Source organism: Thermobia domestica, chromosome 5, assembly GCF_964235325.1.
Source record: "Thermobia domestica chromosome 5, izTheDome1.hap1.1, whole genome shotgun sequence".
NCBI lineage: Eukaryota > Metazoa > Arthropoda > Insecta > Zygentoma > Lepismatidae > Thermobia > Thermobia domestica.
In genome coordinates, this window is record NC_137458.1 from 293,709,065 (window position 1) to 293,723,276 (window position 14,212).

A 14,212-nucleotide genomic window follows, 5' to 3' on the forward strand; every position below is an offset into this window, starting at 1 on the left:
CTTCTACTGAACGGCATTGGAGTTTCCAATGTAGGAGACTACGTTACAGTTGGACCATGGGTGTTGCATCCCGCTTCTCTTTACAGGTTTTCCTCACGACGGTGCGGACTGGAAGATGGGACAGACGCCGTTTGAGGAGTTCGAAAGTACGAAGTTCACTGAACTGGCATCTTGGCTCTTGACACAGGTGTCAGAGAACGGAACTGCCAAAATTCCAGTTTCCTGTTTCATACGGCGATAGAATTCCTACAGCTTCTTTTACGCTCAACTACATGATACGCTTTCAGACCGTGCACACTGCTCTTAAGAACGACCGTGAGACGTAAATCTCTGTGAATGGCGTAATTGATTGTCGTGTGCGATGTGCGGCATTTGCTAGCCATTGCACGCTGTATGGGGGATTTTCGGAGGTTGCCACACCGAATCACACGCAACAGCGGAGGGGTCCTCCTCACGAGAAGGTGGTTTCTAGCTGTTCGTATCGGTGTGGTGGGTGTTTCATACTTCCGCATAATAGGATTCACAGTGACACGACCTACACGAAAAATTAAGCACTTAACGCATTTCTATAATGCGCGACGCCGGCCATGAAGTTATCGTTGAACATTACCACAATGAACAACTCCCAGAATCTGTTCAGTTTCAGCGGCATCAGACTATACTCGACCACACTATTCTACTGCGTGGCTAGCGAGATACTGTTGCTTGCCTCGTGGCAATCCCATGGCAACGGGTTGCGCATGCACGGTACAGTTGCACATTGACTTTGGCTCAATATAAATGAGTGAATATCTGTATTTCAATTCCAGGCCATATGAGCTTATGAACAACACTGTCCACTACCATTAAGAGTAAGATCTGACACCTATAAACATCATCGGTTGAAAACCTATTAACTTGACAACGCTGATGGTAGCAAGAAAGTTCTGCCACATAATAAATGTATGTCTTCCAAGTACCCCCCCCCCCCCTCCTTCCAATGAAATTCTGAACTACTCTGATGGTATTTATTTATTTATTTTTCAAATTTCCCTAATAAGGATTCTTTTTTCCACCAATTTCTTCATTTTTAGACAAAGCACGCTCCAAACCTTTTGATAGACACGGCCTTCTTCGTGAAGTGGAGGAAAGAAAACTTCAAATGAAAACAACATATTTCACTCTAGTTTTTTATTGTGTATGTATAGAGTTTCTTAATTTAAATTCTATTTTCATGTTCTCTTTCTACCAAAGAAATTATGTACACATACATACATACATACATCTAAAACATTCATTCAATGAATAAGTTCATTTTTTCGCCGAGTATTTACATTTATATTAAAAGTTTATCACACTTTCGATAAAAATAAAGATATTCAATATATATATACTATGCCGTCTTTACAGTATTTTCTTTAAAAAAAAGTACACTTTCACAAGAGAACAAAACACAAGCTCGACGTAAAAAAATACACACACAAATGATCCGGCAAAATCTTCACTTCTGCTTAATAATTGATTGATGTCTCGAGAATCTTCAGTGTTTAATCATCATCATCATCGTCGTCGTCCTGCAAAATAATAATTATATTAAGAAAATGAAAATACGACTCTACTTAAAATCTTATTCAAAAAATCCTAATTACGTCTTATCTTTAAGAAGGTACCGTTCTTGTTCTTAAGCAGATGATCAAACAAATCGACAGCTTAGTGTCATAGGAACGTATCTACAAAAAGTTAGCTTTTCATGATCGCGAAAAGAATTTTTTTCGTATTTGATTTTAGTTTTGATAATCCAAAATACTTTTTTTATTTTATGAACTATTTTTTACAAGGAAGTTTGACATAATCATTTCACAGAAACATTCGACCTCTGATATATCAGAAATGTTCGTATCTCATAAAAACAATTTTTGTAGATACGTTTCTTTGACACTAAGTCGTCGAAATGTGAAATTCCCTCGGATGATAACGATTATCTCAAGTCAAAACACTAAATTGTCCTACTTGGTTGTGGGAATTGGAATTTTGAAGACAAATTGATAACGAGGTTTTTCTTTTTAGTGTGACTAGTACATTTCTAACACAATACACATAATGAAACATCGAACAGCAGAAAATTTTAAAGTATGTAATAAACTTAATTGTGCATTATTTTTGGTATGCTCAGCTCAGATAATTTAATCATTTCATTTTAAAATCTGCTATTTTAAACAAATAGTGTAACTAATCGTTGTACATTCTTGCAACGGATATATCAGCAACGAGGCAGACGAAGCAGCCGACGGCCTTGGCCATCGACAGTAGCCAATCACAATCCTACCTGTACTTACGTCACTTTGGTAGGTGGGACTCACGTGAGCAGCGGGACAAAGAGGAAGCTGCATGACATAGCCGGCATTCGGCGCCAACACTTTATGAGAAGAGAAGCATTTTCCACTCACTGCTGCAAACAATTCATATAAAAATGTAAAGTTTTGCATATCCATTTATATTTTTGTAATTAGGAGACATCCACATTTTCTATTGATATAATTTGTCCAAGTCACTTGTGGAGATGTAAGTATAACACTCAAGATAAAATATAACCTCTATTTTATGCGTATCATTGGCGTTATTCTAACCCGAAAATTGCCACCTCGTGCTCGTCCATTGTGTTATGCATGATGCAGAATATATTAATCCCAGCGAATTTTTGTTTTATGTTCTTTTTCAGTTCAAACGATGCTGAAGTTCATTCTGTTCACAAGTTTAAGGTTGTTGTTTGAATTTTTGCCTATGTGTAGTTAGCGGTGAGAGGAGCTATTACTTTAGCTTGTTTCGTCGTTAATGTTCGGGCGAAATATTCGATCAATGACTGCCTAATGTAATGCTTACTCTATTTGGATTACCATCCTATGGGGTAAACATCACAAGTACAGTCAGTCACACACACACACACACACAAAAATAGTACCACTGAGAACAATTTTAGGTGTTTCCTGATATACATTGCTTTGAATTTGTGGATTGCAAAGCTAGTGCTAATATTAAAAATGTAACAGTTTTCTAACGGTGGTGCTATTTTTCGTGACGGACTGCATGTACAGTCATATGTTAAGTTACCAAAAGAAACTTTAAACATGCTATAACTACTTTTTCAAGTGTTCTCAGGGTTGATCTCAATAAGCTTTCAGCAAATAAGTAGACTGACTGAAATTTCGCAGAGGAGGCGAAGTTCGTAAGCAAAAATTTAGGTTATAAAGACACTTCAAAAAAATAAATACAAATAACTTATTGTCTAACTGGAAAATCAATCAAAATATCTAAAATTTGCTTAGTTCAAAACACACTCAAGATTTCTTGTAATAGCTCTTTATCAGTGCGGTTCAATCTTTTTTTTTTTCTTTCTCATAAGAGACCTTCTTTTCTTATATTTTATTTGATCTACACATAGTAGTAGTAGTAGCATAAAAAGAGAGAACATATGAAAAAGATTTAATTATACGTAAACAACCTTTTCTGAAAACTTCCTTTAACACACACAAAACAAACTACCGATGTTTCAAGTACTCTGCTCATGCACAAATGTTAAACGGAACTGAATAAATGAGATGAATTTTTCACCTACTTCTTATGCCTACGATCGAACATGATCATGGTTCATTGGAGCACATAGTTCTGTGCATAAGTGGGCACTTTCTCCAAACCACACTCAACCTCAAATCATAGACTTACATTCAACCTCAGGGACTCCTACATCACAACTTCACTTGCTCTCAACCTCACGCTATCTCAAAGTCCCAACTTCCCTCAACTTTACGCATTGACTTTGACTCTGAACATTCTGTATGTCCTCCAAGAGAGATCACCGCATACAGGAATGTATGTACCTCTAATCTAGGTCTTTCTCCGATACTGGATGGTAACGTGTCTTTAGGACATTCAGTGAATACTGTTACCTGTAATTGCTCACAAGTATTCTCCTTTTTGTGATGTTACGTACACACACCGTCACTGTTCTGTTGAAAAACAGCCAATCATCATATAGTGATATGCGAAACATACTTGTTAATACAAATCGTTCGGCGGTAGCGACAATCTCTACAAGCAATTCAGTTGACGTAAAGAGACCAGAACCATACAAGCTGGTATTTCTTCGTAATCAACATCAATGTTATATGTGGTCACTTCCATTGTAGCTGCACAGACACTGTGTGTTGTTTCGAACTTATTCCACAGTTGGATCACCACTTGAAAGGTGAATATTAATCCAGCCCAGCTACGCTTGCCTGCTTTCACTCTGATTCTAAACTTGCGGTTGAGCGCTACTTCAACTCGTAGGATAAGTATTATAATTAAACAAACTTGCCGCTAGATATGTCCTCTTAACACACGGTCTACACCGGTAATTATTTAACATGTGTCAATGCATTTCGTTAGAGTATAGGATAAGTGTTTTTTGTTGCCAAATTCGATCACGACCATTCGTCATTTATACATTTTAATGCAGCACTGGCGCAATTATTGCCTGCGGAATTAATTTGTTACTCATGTTCTTGTAAGGAAAACTGAATAACGTACATAATTCTTGAAAACAAGTTTTAGTAAATTTTAATATACTAACATTTTAATTTGCTGTATCTCAAATAAGTTCGTTTTGCTCCGAAAGTATGTCGTCGTATTTTATAAATGGAATAATTTTAAATTTAAGGGGCTGAAATTATAATGTGGGAACATTGGTCAAAAATCCAATTTCAATCAAGATCACCAGTATCAGTGTTTAGCGTCAGTTTTGTGCGTTTTACTTCCACAGTTTCAAATATCAATCCTTCTTTTTAGACGAGAAGATTTTGTTTAGAAAAATTTAGTAGAACACAGGCATTTCTTTCATGTTCTTTGGTGACACCGTCCCAACATAAGACTGTAAATAACCGTAAGAGACCTGGCAGATTCCCACTGAATTTAACTGATTCCATTCCTATACAACATGATGAGACATCCTTTCAAAACTTGAGGAATTTTAGAAAACAATGCACAAGAAATGAACTCATATACGGTATACCTATCATACAAAAAGATCTTGTTTGTGATCGCATCACGGGAACACAGCTGGATCGTTTTAAATGTATTTTTAGATGTAGTTAGTATCTACCTCAAACAGTGTTTCTATATACTTTAATTAAACTGTGTATTCTAAAGGGGGGGAGGGGTCAAAATTTATGCAAAAAAATCGAGTTTCCCACAATCTTGTCAAGTTATAAAAATGGAATTTGGTATATAAACTTCTCATTAAAAATAAATGGAACCTGTTCCAAAGCTATGTTACTTGTTGTTTGTGATGCATCACACGGAAACGGTTCAAAGGTCTGGAATGAATTTTGAAACGTAATTAGTAACTATCTTTAACTAGGTTTTTATCACGTTACAAGGATGAGTTACAAATCTTGCAATATTTCCTCAACCCGAAAAGCAGGTGCGTAGATACGCCGTGATTGACCGTAAGTACAAGGTCAAACTGGCTCAAGAGATAATGTGGCAAGCGAACTATTTAACACCGAGGCTGCCACTCCATTAGTATCTTCAGTCAATTTTTAGAGGCAGTGACGGTGAATGCTCAACAACGTCTGATACGTGAACTGTTTTATATCAGTTCTAATTCGGGAATTACGTTACAGAAGAAAGCCAAAATATTTGTCATGCGAAAGAGAACAGCGCAGAGAGCCACAGCACAGCAATTCATTGGTTCCAGAAATTTCTTGTAGGCTGTAAAAATGTGGAAGATCAGCTATGGTACGGCCACCACAGGGTTACAGATTCCAAGATCATACGACACGTCATTGAGGAAAATCCACTCACCAGTACATGACAACTGGGACAGGGACACATGTTTCAGTATACGGAGACACATGTTTCACCGTTTATGAAATTTTCAGTTTTAAGCGTGGAAGGGAAGCATTTTCTATCACTTCTTTCTCCACCCTGAAACCAACGCTCTTACGAAAATAGAATATCTAGTACGTTTTTATCATTTCACATTTTATTAAAACGCGTATCCTAAAGGGGCTTTAAGTGTTTTCCACAAACCTATTCCCCCGTGCGAAGAACAGGCATTTAAGCTAGTATTGCATAATATAAACAGGAAACTGATTCGTTTTCCTACTTTTCCTCATCCAGAATATATTGTTGATGATTAAGCTTCTCTCTGTGTGTATCTGATCTGTTTAAACAATTTATATTATTAAGCTTTAAGAAACTTACGAAAAACGCTACGGAATTATGCACCAACCCAATACACATATGTAACATTTAATGCTTGAACTTTATATTCATACAATATATTGGTTTCTATCAATATTATTTTACTCTTTATTACTATGAGAGGCACAAAGAGTACAATCTTTACCCACCCCCTTTATTATTACTTAAATTAAGAGTAAGAGAACGAGATTGTGTCTTGATGCGTTAGACTGCAAAAGTCTTTTTGCACACGCCAATGTCAAAAAATCAATAACAAATCTGCCATGAATGAAAAATGTAAGACAGAAAACAGGCAAATACAGTGTTAGAAAGTACTTCGATAAAATTAGTAACACAGTAAGGTATTCATCTCTTCTGCCGAGGTTACGCTAAAGAAAGGTCCAAGTTACTATAAAAAATAAAAGAAGTCAAATACTTGTCGGCATTGCCAATTGAACTGGAAACGAGAATTGCGTTTAGTGACAATGGACAGGAAACAAGAAATGAGTTAAGTACAAACATTAGGAAAATCACAATACGGGTAGGATATGAAGATGATGAAGCACAAAAGCTTGACAGATCGTTCGGTAGTTATTTCCGAGCAGTGTTGGTAAGTCTGATGGCAAGGCAAAGTCAGCTCGAAGCTAACCATGATAAGGACAATCCACAAACAGGTATTGGATATTCTGTCTAGCTCCGCAGGTCGCATACAATAATGAGTATTCGGCACGAAGTAGAAAATTATGTGTTAAGTGTAAATATCCAATACGAAGTCGAGTTCAGAATTCGTTCCTTCTATCGCGAAGATCTTAAGCTAGTGATTCGACCACCAAAAGCAGGTTTGAGTACATGTAATTTATTGCCGATAGCCAAGTTTCATTAAAACTGCCGCCGCTGATGCAACTGTGCAGTGAACAGCGAATGGGGATCCGTGCTGGGTATGAGGAGATGAGGCTCTCTTCCTTCATGGTAAGCAAACTTTCTCTGCACGGTTTGCTTCTTCACTAGCAGCGGTGCCAATATGGCTCTGAACCCAGCAGAGTTGTACGTCATATCCCTATGCTAATAATCTATGACATGATAGGAGGATTTGCTGCACGAAAGAATGTTTGCACTGCACATCAAGAAGGCTATTCAAAGCACTTTGAGAGTCACAACAGGTTAAGATTCTGCGTATATAACATGCCGAGACATAACGTATAGTTTGTAAAATTTCAACCTGTTTAGAAGTGAATATATATATGTACCAGGGCAGTCCAGAATGTTGCAGTTTTGGCATTTATGATACAATCACAATGAATCTTGTACAGTGCAGTCCTAAGTTGTCTAATTATGAATTTGACAAGTGTGAACAGGTCACAACAGGCAATGTACGAGAAGTGAAGTTGGACGGAGGAGCATGTGGTGATTAGTTGGCGCAATGTCGCAGTTCAAGCAACGCTAAAACATCAAGTACATATGTAAATTGGAGAAAAATAATTCAAAGAATTCGATAGCCTTAAAACAGTTTAAGGTATCAAATATTTTAGGGAAAAACTGGTCTCAAAGATACCCTTTAAGTTAAGTCACCGTAGAGGAGATCAAAACCAAACATGACGGCTGAACTTCGGAAAACACCAAAAGAGGATTTTGTCAGTGTTTCCAGCAATGGCAGGAGCAGATACCTATTTTGAAGGCGATTAAGAAAATGCGTACTTATATTGTGGCAATAAAGAGCTCCATCAACATTTCGGTAAAAATGAATAACTAAGCCAATGGAGAATATCTACTAAAATGTATAGAAAGTGAGCCACGTAATTTCAACAAAACGCGACCAAATAAACTAATAACAGTTTAGAAACCATTTCGTATCAATCAGAAGTTCGAGTGCGCAGGTTATGACATCATAATGGCTGGTTCACAAATGTATACATTGTATGAAAGAACTTGAAAACAATGCAAGTTCTTGTAACAGCATTTTACAGATACTATCCGGCTCACTTTTTGAAATATTTGACCTTGTCTTTAAGTTATTCTATAAAATACAGAGAAAGTGAGAAAGAGCTTAGCGAACTGCCTTAACGTTATCATCTCAGCCAGAGGTAGGCAAGAAGAGCTCCAACATGGCTATATAATTAGCAATGCGCCTTCGGCATGGGAGATCCGGGTTCGATTTCCGGTAGGGGCCAATGTGATTCGGATCTCACGTTAAACTGTAGTCTACGTCTCATATAGCCTCGCCGCTGAAAGGAGGTTGATCTACAATTCAACCAGAATTGGAAAATACTCTGCAACGATATTCCATTTGATCGGAATATCAATGTTTCTGTTTAATGTTTTCAATCGGCATATTTAACAACCATGTTAAGTATCTATTTTGATTTTCTTTTCCCAAAAAGAATGATGTTACTATAGGTTTGCATTAACTTACATCTTCCTCCTCATCATCATCGTCATCATCATCATCATCATCCTCTTCCTCATCGTCATCATCATCGTCGTCGTCATCGTCTTCCCCATCTTCCTCATCGTCGTCGTCATCGTCATCATCATCTTCGTCGTCATCATCATCATCATCGTCATCGTCTTCTTCTTCTTCAGCGTCCTCCTGTTCCTCTTCTAACTTTTCAGTCTCTTTCTTCACATCTTCCACCTGAAATACGTAACACAAAGTTCTGTTTAGTTTCTTTTACAACAAATAATTATACGTTTTATTGGCTGCTCTAAGATTACTCTGATACTCAGCTCTTTTTTTCTCCAAGACTTACAAACCTTCAAATTCATGGGCAGTTCTTCCAACTGGTCTAGTGGTAAGCGCGTGCGCCTTTGGTACAAGTATTCCCGGGTGCGATTCCCGGTGGGAGAATACAAAAATTTTAATGTCACAATCATGTGTCCCTTTTAGCATAAATGGCTTAACCTTGAGGTATTAAACTAAAATTTCATTTCATTTTTAAAATTCTTGGACTAACAAAAGACCATTACTACTACTAATAAAATAATGGAAATGAAAATTAATTTTAATTTAAACAAACTCATGAAAGTCGCTCGAGAAAAATCTGTAAAAAAATCGTAAGCTTTGATTCTGATACTTTTTCTTTTTTTTTTAAAAAAAAAAAAGAAAAGAAAACTGACTTAAGAGCTTTCAATTTTTTTCCATTTACATCTTTCTCTCTGAATTTTTTTTTTAAATCTTTGTGCACCAAAAATGTAAATAATAATAAGGACGAAAACTGTTTGTTAAACTGACGACAAATCGAACTCTGGTTTCCTAGTTGCTGGGTGAACACTACTCACTGTGCTGCTCATGTACAACAGAAAAACTGCCATTTAAAATATCTACAGAATATTGGATTATCGACACAAATTGTTTGAGCCCACCTAGTTTGTTGAAGCTTGACAAGTAAGTGCCAAATGCTCAGTAATAAAACACTCCCCAATCCTTTCCAGAAAAGTAACGTCTAACTTTATTCCCAACTAGTCTAGTGATCAGTTGACTCTCTCTACTTTTACCAGTATTGTTCCAGTTACAATAGTATCGTGTGAAAACAAAGATGATTATTCCTAAACGACTTAAACAGGGTTCCTACTGATCTGAAGAAATCTATTTCCCTGCCTTCTCCCTGACCTTTGGCAGGAAATTTCCTGACTTTCATGACAGGTGTCGATTGACATTGACATATAAATAGGAATAAATAACGATGAACATTTATATATACGAATATTTATTCCACAGAGACAAATAATAATCAATTGCTCATACGTACATTTCACTTAACACCGGGCCGCGGTGGCTCAGTGGTAGAGCGTTCACCTCTGGTGTTTGGGGTCCGGGGTTCGATCCCAGCCCCCGCCAAATGAACTTTGTGGTGGACAAACACCGTGTGCGTGGGTTTCCTCGGGGTACTCCCGTCTCCTCCCACTTTCTTCATTCCACCATTTCATTCATTACTCATCATCACCGTCTCCTTTAGCCTAACCGGCATAACGTTGGACGTAAAACTCAAAGATTTCATTTCATTTCATTTCATTTCACTTACCACCCATAAAAATCTGAGCAACGTTTCATACTGTGATCATTAATGGTTGGCTAAGCTGAAATTGGTGTACAATTAATGTTGGAAAAAATATATTTTATAAAATTTCCTTGACTTTCCCTGATTTCCAGTTATTTTCCCTGAGTTTCCCTGACCTGCACCCTTTTCCCTGAGTTTTCATTGATTTCCCTGACCAGTAGGAACCCTGTTAATGTTATACTTCAATAGCAGATGGAAATTATATTTAATTTATATTAAAAATATATCTAACATTATTTGATAATCAAGTAATAAATTTAATGAAGTAAATGCATTAAAAAGAGAAAAATATTCATACTTAATTCAAATGCTACGTTACTGTCACTTACATTGGCCACATTTTAACAGCAGTGACAGTTACATAACTACTTTTACATGCCAATCTGTTCAGCAATCTATTGACACACACACACTAATATTTTGACAAAAAAGAAAAAAGTTCAATGTATAGACCCAAAGGAGACGGATGATTAATCAAAAATAATTGGTGGAATAAGAATATGGCTCCAGACAACAGAAACCCGGGAAAACTCACGCACATGAAGTTGTCTCACGAACTTACATGGCTTGGGATCGAACCAGGAACTCACTGCACCAGAGATAAACGCTCTACCAATGAGCCACGTGCCCTCCACGAGTTATTTTGAGTTCAAAGGAAAACAGTTTTATCGAATTTTGATGCTAACAAGATTTATTCTTTCTGTACAACAGCGTTAGCTTTTAAGTATTAAATACAGACATGCCTTCGAATTTTATATAATTTCTCGAACTTTTCGTTGATAAAATTTACACGTCGTTAACAATGAAGATAGCTAAATTCTTTTACTAGATTTCACAACATTTCAGTATTACCTTCACAACGGTTTCTTGTTTTATTTGTGGTTGTTCTTTTTCTTTCTTGTTTTTCGCAGGCTTCTCCTTTTTCACCTTCTTCACTTTCTCCTCCTTCACAGGACTCTTTACATTGGGCTGCAAATATACAAACAAGAAGTTAGTACAAATATTCATAATTACTAAGTTCTAAGATCATAAAGATTTCACATAGTAGTAGTAGTAGTAATAATATCAGGTAGTCTAAAAAGAAGTGAAACTTTTGCACACGAAATGACATAGTGTCTCAAATCTCAGGGTATGTAGGTGTCGCAGTGGGTCAGGCCCAACGTCACTTGACAGCTGACAGTTGAAGCAGTAAGATTTGCAAAAAAGTCTTGGAATTCTTGTAATCAGAGATAATGCATTGCTCCAAGAGGATAAGTGACCTTTCCGCAGAAGAAGCTTGACGTTTGGGTACCACGTGATTTGACTCAAAACATTTACTCGGTCCAATTTCTATCTGCGAATCCCTACTGAAACGTAACGATCTTCAGCCATTTCTGAAGTAGTTGATCACAAGTGATGACAAGTGGATAACCTACAACATGCGAAAAACATTGAGGTCGAAATGAGATGAGAAGCAGCTCCACAATCTATGGCTAAGTTCACACTGACACCCAGGAAGGTTATGTTGTGCATTTGGTGGGATTCTAAGGGCATAATGCATCACGAGCTGCTGCCGCCAGGACGAACGATACACTTGGATCTGTACTGTTGCCAATTAGCGCGAGTGCGCCTCGTAATTCAAAAGAAACAGCCAGAATTGGTCAACAGAAAGGATGTCGTATACCATGCTGACAACGCCAGACATCTTTCCGTCTAAAAACTGACAGAACTTGGCTGTGAGTTTTAATACATCCACCATATAGACTGGATCTGGCATTGTTAGATTATTATTTGTTTCGGTCTTTAAAGTAGTGTTAAAAGTTAGTTTTCAAAAGAGGCTTATGAAAACCATGTACAGTAAAACCTGTGAACTTGGCCACCTGCTTATCTTGGCCTGGTTCGTGTTGAACCTGCATTTTCCCGTAAGACATTCGTTACTTATTACTCTGTAAATTGGCCACCTGTCTATCTTGGAAGTTGGCCACATTGAAGCAATGTTTACCCTATGATTATAATGATAAATTTACCTGCGTATCTTGGCCACGCAAAATACCGTTTTGTTATTTTTCTTATCTCTTTCTTATTTCCATATGAGAAGCAGATGTTCTGTATTTGTGACTGGACACAACGAAGCATAGATTCGCACGATTTGTTCTTGGAGGTCAATGGCTCATAAAGGGGTGGTGAAGGAAAATGTGAATATGAAAAAGGAATTGAGGAAATGGTTATGCGTATTTGTTTACCCTGTCTGTTTTGGAAAAACCATTAGCTATATCAGCTCCTTTCACCAGTAAGGAGCTTTAGTAATTCCGGAAAATTCTCAAGGTTAAAGCTAACCATGTCAATTGTCAAGTATTGACACCTGACGGCTTGTCAAAAGGTAGCGGTGGTTTGGAGATATGATTTCCCATAAGATTTTCTTAAATCATATTTTGCTCCGAGGAAACACATGTAGCTCATTAACAAGAAGTAGTTAACTACAAAATTAGAACATGTATATGTGCTAAAAGGAATAAAAGAAGTATGTTTAGAATGAACCACGATGAATAAATTTGTATAATAACTGATTTGCTATTTTTTCGAAAGATATCTACAGAAAATATTTGTCACTGTCGAAAAAAAGACATATAAACTGCACATAAATGTTCAATTTATAACTTTGCTTTTCTTGTTTTCAATCTGAAATGAAATCTTTATGTCCCACGTTTATGGCGGGTATTCTAAAGGAGACGGTGATAAAGAGAAATGAGTAAAATGGTGGAATGAAGAAAGTGGGAGGAAACGGAACAGCCCCGAGGAAACCCATGCACACGGTATTTGTCCACAAGATAGTTCACTTGACGCGAGCTGGGATCGAACCAGAGACCCCGTGTACTAGAAGTGAACGTTCTACCACTGAACCACTGCGTCCCCTGTTTTCAATCTAAACAACTTAGTATGCTACAATATCAATTTCAATGAACTGCGTGAATATGTTTCAATTATATGATTGTTTGTATTATTGCGCTTTCAATCTGAATAACTAAGTGTACCACACTAGTTTTCAAGGTGATAAAGGTACACTTATTTTCACACTTATTTTCTGTAAGTTGGCCACCTGTCTAAGATGGCCACTTTGCAAGGAACCCTTAGTGGTCAACATAGACAGGTTTCACTGTACATCACTTTTTTCACCAGGAACCACGGAAATTCTACAGCGACGGAGTTTGATGTTATCGGAAAAATGACAAAGACATCAAACAAAATGATGGATGTACAGATGGTGATCAGAAAAATGGAAACACCTGAACGAAAGGAAACTTACCAGATTAATATGGTGTCGGGCCACCTTTCTCCTTCAGAACAGCCTTGATGCGACGTGGGATGGAGGCATAGAGGTCGTGAATGGTAGCAAGTGGAATTTTACACCATTTCTCGTGCAGGGCATCGGCCAGTTCTGTGAGAGAGGATGGAGGTGGAAATCGTCGCCGGAGTCAGTTCGAAGATGAACATAAGGGAAATTATGTTCGAGTAAATTAAGTCCAGGGCCCCCAACTGCTAAAACCTCACCTAACGATATGCTCTAGTTTTTATGCTATCATTGTATTTGCCTGTATTGAATGATTTATCAGCAATTAATTTAACTATTATGTAATTTACTAGAACGTGAGTATGATGACGTCGAGATTATATTGTATTATACTAAATACCATATATGAGCTAAGTACAGGAATTGTTTATAAATTAGCATCTGGAACTAACCAGGTGGAAGTATAGTTTACATCGTCACGGTGATTTTATGGAAGGAAGCCGCCTTGTTGATTAATAGTTCGAGCGAGATATATGCCGAACCTTTTATATGTGAATCTGGCGTTTGGAATCCTTTTCATTAATCATGTCTGTGGCCCAAAGTATAAATGTCCCCTGTGTTGTCAGTGTTGCCTTTCAGATGCCTTCATACACGTGTGTACTTCTCATATGATTGGAGCTATATTACT

At 37.3% G+C, this 14,212-nt stretch overlaps 1 protein-coding gene across 13 annotated transcripts in view; it reads right to left on the reverse strand.

Annotated features, from left to right (window-relative positions):
* Positions 1 to 1,155: 1,155 nt before the first annotated feature.
* The window catches only part of LOC145686704 (uncharacterized), a 101,827-nt gene continuing 88,770 nt past the window's right edge, over positions 1,156 to 14,212 (reverse strand). For all 13 annotated transcript variants that reach the window (XM_081760260.1, XM_081760263.1, XM_081760259.1 and 10 more), the window contains 3 exons: positions 11,109 to 11,225; positions 8,612 to 8,833; positions 1,156 to 1,553 (listed from right to left, as the gene is read on the reverse strand). In XM_081760260.1, the coding sequence (XP_081616386.1) occupies positions 1,527 to 1,553; positions 8,612 to 8,833; positions 11,109 to 11,225 (366 nt within the window). In that variant the 3' untranslated portion in view covers positions 1,156 to 1,526. The remainder of the gene's footprint in view (positions 1,554 to 8,611; positions 8,834 to 11,108; positions 11,226 to 14,212) is intronic.